Source organism: Carettochelys insculpta, chromosome 20, assembly GCF_033958435.1.
Source record: "Carettochelys insculpta isolate YL-2023 chromosome 20, ASM3395843v1, whole genome shotgun sequence".
Classification (NCBI taxonomy): Eukaryota; Metazoa; Chordata; order Testudines; family Carettochelyidae; genus Carettochelys; species Carettochelys insculpta.
This window is the reverse complement of record NC_134156.1, coordinates 19,243,641-19,261,298: the sequence shown is the minus strand read 5'-3', so window position 1 is coordinate 19,261,298 and position 17,658 is coordinate 19,243,641. Positions and strand designations below refer to the sequence as shown.

The window sequence follows — 17,658 nt, the reverse complement described above, 5'->3', positions numbered from 1 at the left end:
CAAGTTACACTTCTCACGTCAATATTCTTTCCTTCTTTAGAAAGCCAAACTTGGTCCAGCTGGTAACAAAGTCATCACTCCAGTAGAAGACAGGATTTCCAAAATACCATCCAACAATCTGGACAGTGTGAAGCTGACAGATTTCAATTTTCTCATGGTGCTTGGAAAGGGAAGCTTTGGAAAGGTAAGAAACCTTGAATTGTTGTTTATAAATTGCAGAATTTTTTAACCTGGAAACAGGTTACCTCGAGGTGTGGCAAATTCTCCGTCATTTGGAAACTTTTCATTAAGATTGGCTGTCTTTCTAAAACAGATGCTTGTCTATTTCTGCCATAAGTTGTGGTACTACACGCAGGAATCACTGAATAAAAATCCGTGGCATATCATGTTCAGAATATTGCCTTAAATCTGTGGACCAATGAAATGAAGAGCAGGAAAATGCCATTGCATATATTTGCTGCAGATTTTAGACATCAGTATTTAAATCTAATCTCTCCTTACTATACAAGTACTGTTACTTTGATTATTTTTACATCTAGTAACCTACATTGAAGAACATCGTGTACTTTGGACAATTTTGTATTTGAAAAATATTAATTTTGTACTGATAGTTAACTGCAAAAACTTGGGATGGGTGTGAATGTTTTTTGCACTATATGAAATGTCCTGAGTTGGACTTTCAGCTGTCTTGTTGAGCTAGTTTTCAAGCCTGGCCTTAGTGCCAGGCAAACAAGAGAGTTGCCTTGGTCCCCAGACCGTCGGGGCCACACACTCCCTCCAGATGGGCCCAGCTGTCAGCATGCCGTGTTGGGCCCTGCCCACCAACCCAGCCCCACTGTCACCATGCCACTTTGGGCCCCACAAACTCTGTGGCTGGACCTGCTAATTTTCAAGATGAGGTGACATAATAGACATTCAAATTCTGTCTCTCTCAGGCTATGTCTGCACTGTATGATAAAGTCGAATTTAAGGCAGTTAGCTCGATTTTACAGTGTCACTTTCTTCACTGCAAGTTCTATTAGGTTGATTTTAGGAAGTGCTAAGTTCAGCATTGGAACAATGTGAGAGGCGACTTGATGTAGCATCAAGTTTGAATTTAGAAGTTTGAATTAAGGCTAATGTGCAAATACCGTGTCTTTTAATAGACTATATGAGCCTCAGAAGTGTCCCGTATGTATCCCACAATGCCCCACAGTTGTCCACTTCCATCTCCGCTGGTCTCCAGATGCACAGGAATTAGGTAACAAAATGCCTGCAAAATTGAATTGGGCACCAGGAAGCCCGTGGCGGTTAGCCTGTGCGATCATGCTTGTAAGAGAAGCTGAGAAACTTCTTTCTTTATTTGCTATCAGCATGGTGAGCACACCTACCCATTAAAAATAGCCCCAACACAGAGTTCATGATTCTGTCTCTCCTTCTGTAAGGTGAGCACTTGGATTTCTTTTTCATGCTGGTGCCAGCCTCTGCCCCACTGCAGCATGTGGCAGCTAGGCTGTGGGGGTCGTGCTTGTATGAGAGGCCAAGGATCTTCCTTTCTGTGGTTCACATTTGTACAGGAGCAGCCCCTCCCTCCCTCACAGGTGCAGTGCAGTCAGGGTCTTTCCCGCACCCAACCACATCTCGTGGCTAGCCCTCAACCCAATAGAAGGACGTGCCTGCTGTTCAGTACGGACCATGCTGCCAGGAAGCGTGGTGTACTGGCTTGCATGTGGTGAGGGCTCCAAAGGCAGGAAAGGTGTTCGAGGGCTTGCTGTCGCTGAGGGAAAGTCTGTCCCAGCATCAAAGATTTCAGGGGCTTACCTCCCGCCAGCCTGAGCAGCACCAAAGAGACCATTTCAACTGGCCCTTTGACCAACAGTCCCACACCCCACCACACTCTCCTAATGGAATGCGGGGGCTGGCCCCTGCAAAGTCAGTCGGGGCTGTCTCCCCCACCTGAGCAACATTGAAGGAGCCATTTCAACTGTCCCTTCAACCAACAGTGCCACACCACACATCCAGCCATGCACGTGGGAATTTGACAAGCTTTATCACCCATGTTGGACATGTTTGTGTAGTGTAGTGATCCAAGAGCACATACATGTTGTGATTCCCTACTTTTCCTTCTTTCCTTCTGGAAAAATGGCCATTTGCTTTCCACGGGTGGGGAATGAGGGCAATGCAATATGGGAAGATGACAATGCACACCCCCAAGTACATGGGGCATTTTTTCTTCCCATAATGCACCAGGAAAAATACTATGCTATGGGGCTGAGTGAACTGTGAGATAGCTTCCCAGAATACACTGCTGCAAGAGTCGATATTTGGTGACTGAGTATGGCAGCTGACTTTGTGGGGAGGTGAGGATAGTCAAATTTGAATTTATAAAACCCAGCGTTACAAAATCGATTTTAATAAATCCGAATGTATCTCGTAGCATTAATGTAGCCTCACTTAAGTGTGGACATGCCTCGTTTAGGCCACCAGGCACTCGGTATAGACATTGAATTGCAAAACTTGAATGCTTCCAGTTGCTTCTTAAAAATGAGTTCCTAAATTTTAAATAATATGAAGAAATTCTGGGTTTTCGATATATAGGTGGGGTTGGGAATCCACATCTGACCTTCCCCAGAGTTCAGGGAGATTCACGCTCTTCTGTAGTGGTGGCAATGGTGACAGAGCTGTTAAGTAGGCCACAATGCCATCGATGCAAGCTTTCATCATGCAATAGGAATGAATACTTGGAAATATCAGGAATGAGAAATTCAGTGAAAATTCTGAACCCACTAAAACTGCTGCTTTTTTTCCTGGCTGTTTGAACAGGTGGATTTACAATCAAAGGGTATTTAATGGAGGAACTCAAGTGGGGTCTGTTATTTTGTTGGCCATTAGAAGAGGAGCCCATGATTATCTGGGGAGCGCTGGCACAGGTGTGAGTGAAAACACTATTTTTGAAGTGCAAGTACAGCACGTTGTAATCAATGAGTAATCTTGACATTTTTAGAGCTTCGGGCCAAGTCAATAAATGCCAGGGTAATGGGAAGCTGCTCTGTCACTGAACCTTTCTCCGGGCTGGTGAGTCACCTTCAATCTCCATCAATGAGGGAGATTTTCAGCTTCTCATTTCTCCTTCTGCAGGTGATGCTGGCAGACAGGAAGGGGACGGAGGAGCTGTATGCAATCAAAATCTTGAAAAAAGACGTCGTGATTCAGGATGATGATGTGGAATGTACCATGGTTGAAAAACGAGTCCTAGCGCTGCAAGATAAACCGCCATTCCTAACACAGCTGCATTCTTGCTTCCAAACAGTTGTACGTGGTGTTTGTCTTTCCCTGCTCCTCCTCTTCTTTCGTAATTTCATCTTTTGCTAAGATAACACTCCGACATATTTTATTTCATCTACATTTACGTTTTTCAACTTGCAGATCTCCTGGGTGTTATATACAGAGCAATGTAAAGGCATAGACACCCTGTGAAATCAGCAAAATCCATAAAATAGGTCTTTATGGTAATAAACAGATCTTCAGAAGTGTTCTACAGCAACACAGAGGCTTTATTTTTCTGTATATAAGAACTTGGTTGTGTCAGTGGGGCTTTTCATATTATTCAAATTTAAGCATGTGCTTAAGTGTTCTGCTGGACTGAGGCCTTAATATCCCAGTAATCAATGAGATTTGTTAATACATTAACATAATTAATTTGGTTCTTCTTCTAGTACTTGCTGTTGTGCATTCTACCATGTGTGTGCGCACGTTGTTAGCAGGGCTATCGGAAGACTTTTCCTGAGGGGTACTTGGTAGAAAGGCGCCCCCTGTGGTAATATCTCCTTAAAATCACATGCATGCCCCTGAGCACCCAACCCCTGCTCAGTTCAATCTTTCTGTCAGTGACATTCGGTTGTTTAAGATTCTGGTTCTTGCGTCACAACTCCTTTGTTTCCCTAGGGTTTCAGTTTCTAGTAATTATTTGTAGCGTAGTTAAGCAGTTAAATAGTTGGTTAGTTAACGGCGAGGGGCTCCCCTCCCCTCCTGTTGTTTGCATGTGTTTTCGGGCCATGATAAGTATATGCCTAGAAGTGACCTGTATGCTTCCTGCCTCAAGTGCGTGGGGGAAGGTCATCTGTCCAGTAAGTGTAGAGGGTTTAAGCCATGAACTAAAAGGGAGAGAGATCAGTGGCTTGAACTCCTTCTAATGGGGTCGATGCTTTGGCAGCTGCCCAAGCAGACAGTGCCCACTGCCTCAGTGTGCAACTTGCCAGCCTCGATGCAGGAGGTCTCAGCACTGTACCATGATGAAAGCCGAGGTCGCTGAACTGCTCCCCTGGGCACAGGGACAAGCTCCTCCACTCAACACCAGTCCTGCTCTCTAGTGCCAAAGTGGAGGATGGAGGGAGGACACCCACCCTTCTTGAGATCGAAGACCTTTGAGGTAGTCTGCACAGCGCTGACCCTGTCTTTGTCAGACAGTTTGGCCGCAGCACTGTCAACTCTGGCACCTAGGGCAGGGCTGTTGGGTCCAGTGTCATTGGACTCCCCAGAGCAGGTAGTTGGGGATGAGAAACTGGGCCTCCCTTCCACGTCAGATACCTTTTAAGGCTGTGCAGCACCTCATAGAACTTGCAACGCCAACCCCTTTAAGCCACAGCCACCTTTGCCAGTACCACCAGAGGCACCAGACCTGTCGACAGTTGTGCATGTGGCACTGTTTCTGGCTTACCCTTTGCCCCCTCCTTTGCTGCAGGCACCAGGGATGCCTTCTACATTGCTGGCACAGAGGGAAGCCAGTGTCAGTGGGTCAGAAAGAGGGCATCTCTACCCAGTGCCCTCAGGCTCCACTCCACCACAGTCGGTGTTGGAGTATTCCTCCACCTCTGATGCAAAGTCATTTGTGTCCAAAGCTCAGAGAACCATTCTCTCTCGACACGACTCGCAGCAGCAGCGCCCAGACTCATAGAACCCTAGAACTGAGTGGAAATGATTTCCCTTGTGGTGCCTCCACCCATGCAAGCCACTGTGTCTGTCCTGCTGGACTACCTCCTGCATTTCAAATACCATGGGCTGCTGGTGGCCTCCGTTAAAGTTCACCTGGGCACGATCTCAGTTGGGGGTAGGAGTGCAGTCCTTGTTTGGAAACGCTGTTGTAAGATGTTTCCTCAAGGGCTTGGATAGGCTCCATCTGCAGGTGCGAAACCCTAGTCCCCTATGGGACCATTTCTTGATTCTCTCCCGCTTCATGGCTCCCCTGCTCTCTGGCCTACCTGTGGCCTTCTTAGTCACTATCGCCTCTGCCAGGCACATGTCAGAGCTGCGGCTCTAAACCTCCAAGCCCCAGTACACAGTATTCTGTAAGGACAAGATGCAGCTGCAACCCCATCACACATTTCCTCCAGAGATGGTGGTGGGCATTCCATGTAAATCAAGACATTTTTGCTCCCGGTGTGTTTTCCTAAGCCTCATAACACGCATCAGGATTGGGTGTTGCACTCTTCAGAAGTGCGACAGGCTTTAGCCTTCTACATAAAGTGGGCCTGGCCATTCTTCAAGCTGTCACACCTTTTCATCCAATTGTGAAACTCATGAACAGCCTCCCAATTTATATCTCAGTGCTTCTCCTCCTGGATCACTTCATGTATCAGGATTCCAGCCCCTCTGCTGATGGCGTACTTCACAAAGGTACAGGCCTCCTCTGCGACTTACTAGGCACAGGTCCAAATCCAGGACATCTGCAGGGTGGTGACATGGTCCTCCCTGCACACCTTTACAGTGGATTATGCCATTACACAGCAGATGTAGGATGACGCTGTGTTCTGCAGCCTGGGGCCGAATGAGTTCTGACTCCACTCAAACCACTGCTGAGTCACATATTGGAATGCACTGAAGCAAGCACTGAAAGAAGAAAAATCCTGTTCCTATTGTAACTGTTATTCTGCAGGATATGTCGCTCCTGTCCATTCCAGACTCTGCCGCCTCCCCTCTGTCAGACTGTTCCGGCAAGAAGTAACAGCAGAGGTCGGGTTGGCGGAGGTCAGGGAGACGTCACCACAGGGGGTTCCCCAGCCAACTGGTTGGTTACCACTAGGGAAAAGCCTTCCAACAACCATGCATGTGGCACATATACTGGAACGGACAAGAACAACACATCTCAAAGAACAACAGTTACAAAAGTGAGTAACCTTTTCTCCCCCTGTTATCCCTGAGGATGCTGAAGCTATAATGGTAGTTGCCGAGTAAAGAACAGATGAGCGCTTTTTACTTTCCATAAAGCTGTGGTACCCACAACAGCAAATACTACACAGAAGAGTTCACCTCTGGTGATCAGGCTGGTGATAAAAGGAGCAGGATATAACAGTACATACTGAAGATGGTACCATCAGGACATGTTTGAGTTCACAGGGAAAGGTCAGCAGTAGCCTATCAATTCTAAATCTAGTGCCATTTTTTGTGTCATGAGTGTTTGTCTACTTGGAGAAAGACCTCTAAAATCAAGCCCCAAACCTGCAAGTATTTAAGCACATATATAAAGAGACTGGGCTTTTACATACAAGGGTAAGACTTTGCAAGAATGAGGTCTCATTTTGCATCAACTTTTGACCATCTCATTGTGAACACATTCAGCTACAAATCTGAACTGAGCCCTCCAAGTTGCATAGGTGCTTTAGAAATTGTTGCCCTAGATTTTTAATTTCAGACAGGTTTGTATGTGTTGGCCGTTTTAACACTGAGAAAGTTCTCCCTCCAAAATGCCTTCTTAAAGGGATCGACTTCTTGCTGAAATAGTAAGTCTGGGCCAAAAGTCATTTAGATTTGGCCAATTCAACACCAAGGCTGAACCCAATTTTAAAATGATGTTTATAGTTTTCTCATTGCCTTCTTTTAACATTGGCTGTCCTTTCACCATCCATGGCTACTTAGGGGAAATGTTGTACTGTGGTTTGCAAATTGCTCATCTTAACAAGGCAAGAATTTCCAACCGTCTATAGAGTTCTACCCCCCGACCCCATGATGTTTTAAAAAACATGAGCTGTTGGCCTTAGCTGCATTTTGCTGTCTGTATGAACAGTACATGTAACATTGTGGGCACTATTGTAATAAGAAATAAGCTTGCATCACTAAAATAGGAAAGGCGGAATGACATTCCAGCGTGATACTGACTCTTGCAACATCTATAAATCATTCTATTTCTGTTTCATGGTATATAAAATTGTTTTTTCTGTAATGTGCAGAATATATAGAGACACTCTTAAAGATTGTTTTGTATTATCTTTATAATATGCTATTGGAAAATCTATCCCTGTCCATGCCATACAGAGTTTACTTTTTTAATATGTTCTACTGGGCAGTACATCTTTCCTTGTGCCTAATGTGTTTACCTTTTTAATACTATGTTCTAGGATCGTCTGTACTTTGTTATGGAGTATGTGAATGGTGGTGATCTCATGTATCACATTCAGCAAGTAGGAAAATTTAAGGAGCCACAGGCAGTGTGAGTGTTTGTTGATTTAAGTAAAATCATTGCCAACTTTAGACTGCAGCATGATCACATGTCCGTTCATACAGTATTGTATAGAGGTTGGGGCTGTCATCTTTTTAGCCTATAATAATAAAAATTTTGGGGGGGGGAGTTCAAAGCACACAGCACATATTGCAGGAGAAAAAATCAGTGGTGACAAGTTTTTGGGCAAGTAAATGGGAGTGCAATATGGCTATTTAGAATTCACGTTAAATGAACAATATCAAAACAAGTATCAAAACTAGCACAGCTTTCTCTCTGTTACTAAATGAACAATAGTGTGGGAGACACAGGAAACAGATTCAGTGTTTACAATATAATGAAGTTTAATGCATATCTAGTGATTGAGTCTATGATCACATTTTATATTAAGGTTCAATTTATAGATACATTTAGAAGATGTAACACATTTTTTTAGTGGACCACTTGAAAATTGCTGAGGGTCTCAGCAGACCACTTAATGTTCTTTCCAAGCATTGTTTATGCTGTTAGCTAACTATCGTAAAATGCTGTGGATGAAAGTGCTTCAGTTTAAAAAAAAACAAAAACAAAAACAAAAAAAAACCCCTCCTAATAATAATTGATGCTTTTTGTTTTGCAATTAAAAGCACACAATTCCTATTTTGATATCAGTACGGGTCTCTCCTTGCACCATAGTAACCACTGAGCTGGGAAGCAGGCCCATCCCTCCTGGCAGCTGTAGTCCTCCAGCTATGGAAATCACCTTTTTTTCTGGCTACCACAGCCGTGCACATCCCAAATTCTCTCCAGCCCTTCAAGTCTCAAATTCTGCCCTCTCCCACCTGTCCCCTTTTTTGCACAAGGCCACCACCTCACCTTATATGTGTCCTAATTAATGGAACTATTTCTGCAAGTCACTAGTTAGGTAAGCAGCCCGTCATTCTTTCCTGTGCAGCTGCCCAGGTTTGCACCTCGGAACCATCTGCAGGTCATGTGAATACAGCTCATGGACCACTAGTGGTCCACAAACCAATCTGAGAACCTCTGCATTAATGGGAGTTTTAATAAATAATTAATCCATAGTTATATATATTGTTATGAATTCAACCGATCAAGACATTGCTAACTATCGGTAGCACCTTCTGATGTACTTTTCCTTAAAAGGTGCTACTCAAGTTTGTGACTTGCTTTTAATGTCTGTTAATCATTTATTGACCTTAAAATGTCATCTGTCCTGTTTTTAAAAATGGAGAAAAATAGCTATTATAAAGTTGAAATCTGTTCAGTCTGATTTAAATAATCAAGAGTCCTTAAAAATATTTAATTTTAAGTGTTTAACGCATAAAAGACAAAGATGTAGGTATGACCTGACAAAGTATTAAAAGAAAACCAGAGTCCTCTCAGGGGTTAGATCCTCAGCTGATGTGAATTGGCATAGCTCCACTGACTTCCTGCTAATATATACTACCACAGCTCTATTGACTTCTGTGGCGCTGGGGTGTTGTACACCCTATGAGAGCTTGCCCCAACGTCTGCAGTGACACAAGTTCCAAGGGGAGCAAAAGCAATTCTGAGCCAGTATTTTCGGGGCTATTCTGCCTTCTCCTGTTTGTTGAACTTAATAATCAGTCTTGTTTTTACTGACCTCCTTGCATGTAGTTGGCACAACTCTGCAGTAACTCTGACTTCAAAAGCTCATCACTATTATATATAATTAAAATACTTTTGGCAAGTACGTGGCACAGTAAACCCTTGATTTAATGGACCCCGATTTAATGGACTTTGGAAGTAACGGATGCTGTCCTCCTCCCGCTCCCCACCCCAAAATGTCAGCGTCTCACCAGAGCTGATGGACTCACCACCTCTCCTGGTACCAGAGGAACCACCAGGGCCAGAGAAGGGAGTGCCCAGCCTTGGGTGGGTGATGAGCGGCTTGTGGCAGGCAAGCACCGATGCTCTGCACTGTGAGCATCACAAAGAGCCCGCTGCTGAGTGCTCTCTCCCAACCCGCTGCATTCCTCCCAGGTCTCAGGCAGAGCACTCCAGCGTGCTTTGAAAGGTGCCTCCAGTCCTGCAGATTTGGACTTAATGGACTTTAGGCATTAACAGACACCCCTTCCCCCCTTTAGTAGGTTAAATCCAGTGTTTACTGTATATGGCAGTCATTTCAATTCCTGTCAGGTAATTAATCCACTAGCAGTTGTATAAAAGAACAATATTTTTGTACATTATTTTATCGATGTGCGAATCTCAATTTAAATTTAGCAGCAATATGAGTCAGAAATGTTCTCATATGATTAGGTGTTGAGAGGAATGGCCTATCCATTCAGAAGGCTTTACCGCGTAAGTGCCGTGTAATAATTGTACTGTTCTTCTTAGGTTAGAAATGCCCAACATTTTTACCCTATCTTGTCAAAATATTGGTAAATGCTTTATGAGAGACTGAAAATCAGGTTTATGCAGGATGTTGTCTTTAATGCTTTGTCAGTCCATGAATGCAATAACTTTTTATACTCTTTTGCTTTAATTATTTTGTGTGGTGAGTTTCAAATATATTTTTGCAGAGGAAAATAGTACATGAAAGATAAGAAATCTAAATTTCTGTTCTTACAGGTTTTATGCAGCTGAGATTTCTGTGGGGCTATTCTTTCTTCATAAAAGAGGAATCGTTTATAGGTGAGTCCTGACATAAGTCATTCCTATTAAAACCCTGGAAAGACCGATGTGTTTGTATTTTTAAAAAGTGTTTCTATAAAAAGTATTTAAAGTCATGTTAACACATAAACTTCATTGTTTTATCAGTGATGTTCCTTTAACTAAGGGTGACTGCATCTTAGATAAGCAAACATCTGCACTCTGCAGCATTTAGTTGAAAATTCTTGAGTCCAAAATGTTTATTATATTTTAGTAGGCATCCTTCAGTCTGCATAGACTATGGATCGCGCCCTTTAAAGTTTCAATTGAGGACTTCATTTACAGCGTCTATTGTGACTATGAAGACCCACACGAGAGTGACAGTCCTTGCTGCATCTCTTGCAGATGTAGTGGGTGTCTGGCAAGTCCTTATTGTGCTTTCTGTGCGCTCGCTTCTCCTCTGCTAGCTGTCTGATCTTCATCTCGCCCTTCTGAAGGTCCTTGTGTAACCCCTGCCTCCATCTGCTGCGGTCGTCTGCTAGTTCTTCCCAGTTGTCCAGCTCGATGTCTACCTCTCTGAGGTCTCTCTTGCAGACATCTTGTAGCGCAACTGGGGGTGTCCAGGAGGTCTTTTGCCAGAGGCTAGCTCACCATACAGGAAGTCTTTTGGAATCCTTCCATCATTCATCCTGTAGACATGGCCAAGCCAGCGGAGTCGACGCTGCCTGAGGAGGGTGTGCATGATTGGGATTCCAGCTTGCTGGAGGACAGCGGTGTTGGTCACTCTGTCCTTCCATGATATTCCAAGGATGCGCCTGAGGCAGCACAAGTGGAAGACGTTCAGCCTCTTTTCCTGGCAGGCGTACAGGGTCCAAGTCTCGCTGCCATAAAGGAGGGTGCTGAGGATGCAGGCTCTGTAGACTTGCATTTTGGTGTGAGTGTACAGCTTGTTGTTATTCCACACTCTCCTGCTGAGTCTGGACAGAGTTGTGGCCGCTTTTCTGATCCTCCTATTTAGCTCAGTGGCCAACGACGGGGTGTCAGTGATGGTGGACCCGAGGTAAACGAACTCGTGGACAACCTCTAACGTATAGTTGTCAATGCTGATTGCTGGGGATTCAGCAACATCCTGACCGAGTACGTTTGTCTTCTTTAGGCTGATGGTAAGCCCAAAGTCCTTGCACGCTTTGGAGAACTGATCCAGCAGTTTTTGAAGCTGGTCTTCTGTGTGAGACACTACAGCAGCATCGTCTGCAAACAGCATGTCTCTGATGAGGACTTCTCGCACCTTAGACTTAGCTTTCAGCCTTGCAAGGTTAAACAGTTTCCCATCAGATCTTGTGTGCAGCAAGATGCCCTCTGTTGAAGATCCAAAGGCATGTTTCAGGAGGAGTGCGAAGAAGATCCCGAACAGTGTCGGAGCAAGCACGCATCCTTGTTTGACGCCGCTCCTGATTCTGAAAGCATCCGATAATGCGCCGTCATATTGGATGGATCCTCTCATGTCTTCGTGGAACGACTGGATCATCTTGAGTAATCGTGGAGGACAGCCTATGTTGTGGAGCAGTTTGAACAGACCATCCCTGCTGACCAAGTCAAAGGCCTTGGTCAGGCCGATGAAGGCTGTGTAGAGTGGCTTTCTCTGCTCCCTGCACTTCTCCTGCAGCTGCCTTAGAGAGAAGACCATGTCAACGGTAGACCTCTCTGCGCGGAATCCGCACTGCGATTCGGGGTACACCCTCTGAGCAATCTTCTGGAGTCTGCCAAGGATGACGCGAGCGAACAGTTTACCAGTGATGCTTAGGAGGGAGATTCCATGGTAGTTGTTGCAGTCGCTTCTGTCTCCTTTGTTCTTATACAACGTTACAATGTTAGCATCGCGCATATCCTGTGGAACCTCACCCTCTTTCCAGCACAGGCACAGTAGCTCATGTAGGGGTTCGAGGAGTGTGTCCGCGGCACACTTGATTACCTCTGGTGGTATACCATCCTGGCCAGGGGCCTTTCCTGCTGCAATACTGTCGATGGCTCTCTTCAGTTCATCCACAGTCGGTTCTTGATCCAGTTCATCCATTACTGGTAGGAGCTCGACAGCATCGAGGGCTGCGTCAACCACAACGTTCTCGCGTGAGTACAGCTAGGAGTAGTGCTCAACCCAGCGCTTCATCTGTTTGGCTTTGTAAGCAATGACTTCACCAGATTTGGATTTCAGAGGTGCCATCTTGTTCTGGGTGGGTCCTAATGCCTTCCTCATACCCTCATACATTCCTCTGAGATTACCAAAATTGGCACAGGTCTGGATGCTGCTGCATAGCTGGAGCCAGTGGTTGTTGGCACAGCGCCTGGCTGTCTGCTGTACTGTTCTTCTGGCCTCTCTAAGTGCTTCCTGGGTACTCTGGTACACTCGTGTCTTAAAGCATATGATTACATAAGGTGTGAGCATGGTGGGAGAGAAAGTGTTTGTGTGTGCATGTATTTGTTATATGGCAGGGGTCAACAACCCCCAGCACAGGTGCCAAGAATGGCACAGAAGCTGATTTTCATTGGCACATGTGGCGGGAGCTCAGCCCCGCCTCTCCACCCCCTTGCAGCTGGGAGCTTGCTCAAAGCCTGTGGATTAGCAAAAGACCAGCTAATGCTTCAAACCGCTACCTAAATGGTAAAGCTCTGCATCTGTATTTGTTTATTAGTGAAGCTGTTGTAAGTAGGACCATTAGGCTGTGTCTACACTTACAAAGAACTTCGAAATGGCCATGCTAATGGCCAAATCAAAGAATACTAATGAGGCGCTGAAATGAATATTCAGCACCTCATTAGCATGCTGCCAGCCGCGGCACTTCAAAAGTGCTGCGTTTCGTTTGCACGCGGCTGGTCTAAATGGGGGTCCTTTTCTAAAGGACCCTGCAATCTTCGAAATCCCCTTATTCCTATCAGCTAATTAGTATTAGTATTCTTCGATTTGGCCATTAGCATAGCTATTTCAAAGTTTTTCCTCAGCGTAGATGTAGCCTTAGTGACTTTAAAAAGTATCACTGGCATGTAAAATGTACATGGAGGTCAACAGGTCAAATTTCAGCACTTTGCTTTGGAAAGGTTGCTCACCCCTGTTAGATATAATCTGCAACATCAGTGTAGTTGAGTTACAGTGCTCTAGGAATATGTTATATGACCCTATAATAATTCCGTGACCACGCATTTCTGCAGAAGTTGAACAGAAGGACACTCTCAGTTAGGAATTTAGCATTGTTTGCCTGCCGTATATTTTACGAATGGAGATTTTAATATGCAAAGACAAATATAAAAGAGCTCAGACTCAAGAAGGGCATAGTACTTAATGGCTGTGGCCACACTTGGCCAAAACTTCAAAATGGCCATGCTAATGGCCAAATCGAAGAATACTAATGAAGTGCTGAACTGAATATTCAGAGCCTCATCGCAATCACACGCTTCCAGCCGCGGCGCTTCGAAAACAGTGCTTTCAAACGCGCGCAGCTCAGCATGGTTACACGGGGGTCCTTTTCAAAAGGACCCCAAACATTTTGAAATCCCCTTATTCCCCTCAGCTGATATGAATAAGGGGATTTCGAAATGATCGGGGTCCTTTCAAAAAGGACCCCTGTGTAGCCGTGCCAAGTCACGCGCATCTTTCGAAACACTGAGGCTGGCAGCATGCGAATGCTAATGAGGCACTGAATATTCAATTCAGTGCCTCATTAGTGTTCTTCAATTTGGCCATTAGCTTGGCCATTTCGAGGTTTTGGCCAAGTGTGGCCACAGCCTTTATGTAATGGGAGCCTACAAATAGAGACTGAAAGCTTTGACTCAAGGGCATCCGACAACGTTGGGCATACAGCAAAGCAAAATGATTGGCCTAAGGAGCAATTCTACCTTCTCATTTTAATGAGGAACAATTCAGTTTACATTTTGCTGAATGCTGACCTTTAATTAGCAATTACTTGTTCAATACTAGATAAATTGATTGTAGTGATCCTCAAACTTATTCATATTGTGGTGAACACCTTCATAAAAGATATTCCAAGGATAGTTCTCTTCCCATCTGTGGTCACATAACATTCCTTTGGCAGCGCAGCATTCATATGGTGTTCTTAATCCATGTGACTTTTCTGGCCTTCTTGAAAAAACTTGGTTTTATTATCCATTTTTACACTGTTTCCCTAAAATTCCTCTTGTCCTCTTCTCCTGTTCCTCCCCAAGACAAACTGTGTGGCTGTATTGTTTTATTTGTGAATTATCTCCTTACATCTAAAGTGTTTCACAAACTGTTGGTTGAAACTCTCTAGTCCGGCACCCTCAGAACCTGACCAGTGCCAGACAAGAGAATTTGCCAGACTACAGGAGGTCAGTATTGTCTAGCAGCATTAGCAACATGTCCATTGCTCACTGGGCTCTTAGAAGACATTTAGGGGTAAAACGCAGCTAAAGAACAGCACAGACCACTGAGAGCCAGGACTGGTGGCTGTAAACAAACTTTATGGGACCCCGGGAAATTTGGCCACACCCATGCTAAGTGGTCACCCAGCTAACTAAAATTATTCTGGATTATGATGTTCCCAGAGGCCAGAGTTCCAGATTAGAGAGGTTCACTGTACTGTGTGATGAAATGCAGCTACTTCTGTGGAGCACCGTATCAAAAGGGAGATGATGTGACTGCTGAACTCTTGAAGAAACCCAAAGAGAGAGAGAGAGAGAGAGAGAGTGTTCAGTAATGAAACTGAAGTAAGATAACATTTTGGTGGCCTCATTGGTATAAGTGTTAATATTAAATCACTGTGATTCTTCCTAGAGATCTGAAATTAGATAATGTGATGTTGGATTCGGAAGGACACATAAAAATTGCAGATTTTGGGATGTGCAAAGAAAATATGACAGATGCAGTAACAACCAGGACTTTCTGTGGCACTCCAGACTACATTGCACCAGAGGTAAACGTTTAACATTGAAAGTACCACGTAACCTCGCAAAAGGATTTTGTAGACACATTTAAACATTTCACTCAGTGAGCACATGTGACAGGTACAAAATGTCTATTTTATGCATAGGACTGTCCTCACTTCCACGGGAACATGTGATACTTTTGTGAATGAATGAAAAATGACTATTAGTAAGACTTCATTTGAGGCGTATCTAGCACCGGAGAAACCTGAAGCATGATTTGTGGGTCAGACTGAAATTTAGGTTTGTGCTCATAATAATAACCCACTCAGGAAGCTGTGAAGTCATGCGATGCCGACAGGCGTTAATGAGGTTGTCATTGGGAGCAAACATAACTTCATTAACACTTCTCACCATAGGTTCTCAAAGCTGCTAAAAAATGTATTAACAAGCATGTGCACTATTTTCTGGAACTCATGAGTCTCTGGTTGAGTTTCAGAAGGAGATTAATGAATTCCTGCAGTGGTTCACCAGCGTTCCTGAAATGCTTTGGTCTGATAGTCTAGATAATGATATTGTATCGCTTCATACAAAGTTAAGCTAGCTACCACCTCTGGGTTTCAGAAAGCCCAGTCTATTAAACCATAGTTACAAGACACTGATTCTGTTGACGTTAGGGATGTGAGATCCTGTTTAATCTGTTAACTGGGTGAACGTTAAAGTTAACTGGTTAACCAGATAAATGGGTGGGAAGTTGCTACTCCAACCCAGCTGGGCCGGTGTGGATCCCCCTTTTGTGGGTGAGAGCTACTCTGGCTGGGCTGGAGTGCCCCCTGCCTATGGTGCTCCTGGGACTACCACAGACTGGGTCTGCTCTGGGCAAGCTGCAGACCAGGACTGCTCCACCAGGCTGGAGAGCCCCCACCAGCAGTGGGCCCATGGGGCTGGAGCAGCCGTCTCCTGCTCAAGCCCTTACCAGTTCACCATAATTTGTAAGCCTCATCTGCTTGGGGTGAGGCTTCCCGGTTAACCATTACCATCTCTAGTGGGAGTAACAAATCTTAAGTTTTCCCTTAAACTTCCCATTAGCTGTGTCGGTGTTATCAAAAAGTAACATCTGTCTGACTTACTCAGTATCATCAGATGTTTATAGGCAGGATTTATAATGAGAGAAGATTACCCATATTTAACCAAAAGTTTTAGTTAGCTCAAGCATAGCAAGAGAATTGCCAAAAATCAAGGAAATTTCAGGCAATGTGAACATCCAGAACTCAATTTATAAGTCTTACCAGTTAATATTTTAGTACCCACATATGCTCAGACTTCTCAGCTCAAAAATATAGTTCTCTTGCCTCCAGTACACAGCTGCTCTCAATGCTCCCAACCAAATGCTGAAACCTCAGCCCTAATTCCATGTGAAAGGAGGATGTGATGTTAGAGGGAATATTGTCTTTCTGTGTTTCCCGGGTACGTGCACAATGAATTTTGTTAGGTGCACTACTATGGATGTGATGAGAGGCGGGGTGGGGGCGAGGGGTTTCGAACGTGGTTCAGAGTGCAGGAAGGGATATTAAGGCTTGCACAGAGGCTTGGGATGGGAGTTGTGGATGGGGTGAGGGCTCTAGGGTGGGCCTGGGGAAGAGGGGCTTGGGGTGGAGGCTGCTCCAGACCGGGGCAGGGGGGAGGACTTTCCCCCAGCAATCTCTCACTAGAGCAGCATCTGGGCTGCAGGAGAGCATTTCTCCCCGCTGCTGCCGGGGTGTGGGCGAGGTGCCTGTCCCCACCGTGTAAGGTTTGGGGCTGGGGGAGGCAGGGAGGCAGCTCTCACCAGCTCAGCCCTGAACACCTACCCAGTCCTTGATAGGCTGCTACGCAGCCAGGTAAGGTGACCATATCTCCCTGTCCCAAATACAGGATGGGGAGATATGGGAGGAGTGGGCAGCTCATCCAAGCCCCAGGGAGCTGTGAAGGATGCAGTAGCTGCTGGTGCTCCCTAAGAGCCCCAGGGAAGCCAGCCAGTGGTCCCTGGGAGCCCCGGGGAAGCCACAGCCACCGGTGATCCCCCAGAGCCACAGGGAAGCTGCAGCCAGCCTCCCTGGGAGCCCTGGGAAAGTGGGAGCTATCCACACTCCCCCAGCTTCCCCAAGGCTGGGTGCAGGGGCCAACACAGGACAATGAGTCCCTTTAAAAAAAAACGGTCAGGACACCTTTTTGGCCTCCCAAATACCAGGCTGTCCTGCCCAATATGGGACAGATGGTCACCGTCAGGCCAGACAGCGTAGTGGGAACTCAGCCAAGAGACATAGCTGTCGGTAGTTCAGGTACAGCATGAGACATGCAGAACTGCGATCCTTTTTAAGGGATGTGAAGATCTGTAATATTAGGCTCCGTCCTCTGTGTATGTTGAGCACGGAGCCTAAATTCAAGAGCACTGATTTAAATCCTGTTTGCGTTGCAAATCTCAGCATGCACAAACTCTGGAGGTGCATCTGACAACTCCATAACTACAGTTATGGCTTTGCAGAAAGGAATTTCTTCTTGTAATGAAATTTCTTTCTGATCCAAAAAGGTTCTCATTTTACTGACTGCTATTGCAGCTCTGACAGGCACATTTCCAGCTATAGTTTAATATTTGTTAGAGCACATAAAACTTATATGGGGGAGGGGGAAACAGTCATTAA

The 17,658-nt window shown here is 45.1% G+C and overlaps 1 protein-coding gene across 2 annotated transcripts in view; it reads left to right on the top strand.

The window, feature by feature from the left end:
• The window catches only part of PRKCA (protein kinase C alpha), a 350,851-nt gene that overhangs the window by 296,749 nt on the left and 36,444 nt on the right, over window positions 1-17,658 (top strand). For both annotated transcript variants that reach the window (XM_075014246.1, XM_075014244.1), the window contains exons 9-13: window positions 41-184; window positions 3,118-3,291; window positions 7,371-7,462; window positions 10,064-10,126; window positions 14,889-15,027. In XM_075014246.1, coding sequence (XP_074870347.1) covers window positions 41-184; window positions 3,118-3,291; window positions 7,371-7,462; window positions 10,064-10,126; window positions 14,889-15,027 — 612 coding nt within the window. The remainder of the gene's footprint in view (window positions 1-40; window positions 185-3,117; window positions 3,292-7,370; window positions 7,463-10,063; window positions 10,127-14,888; window positions 15,028-17,658) is intronic.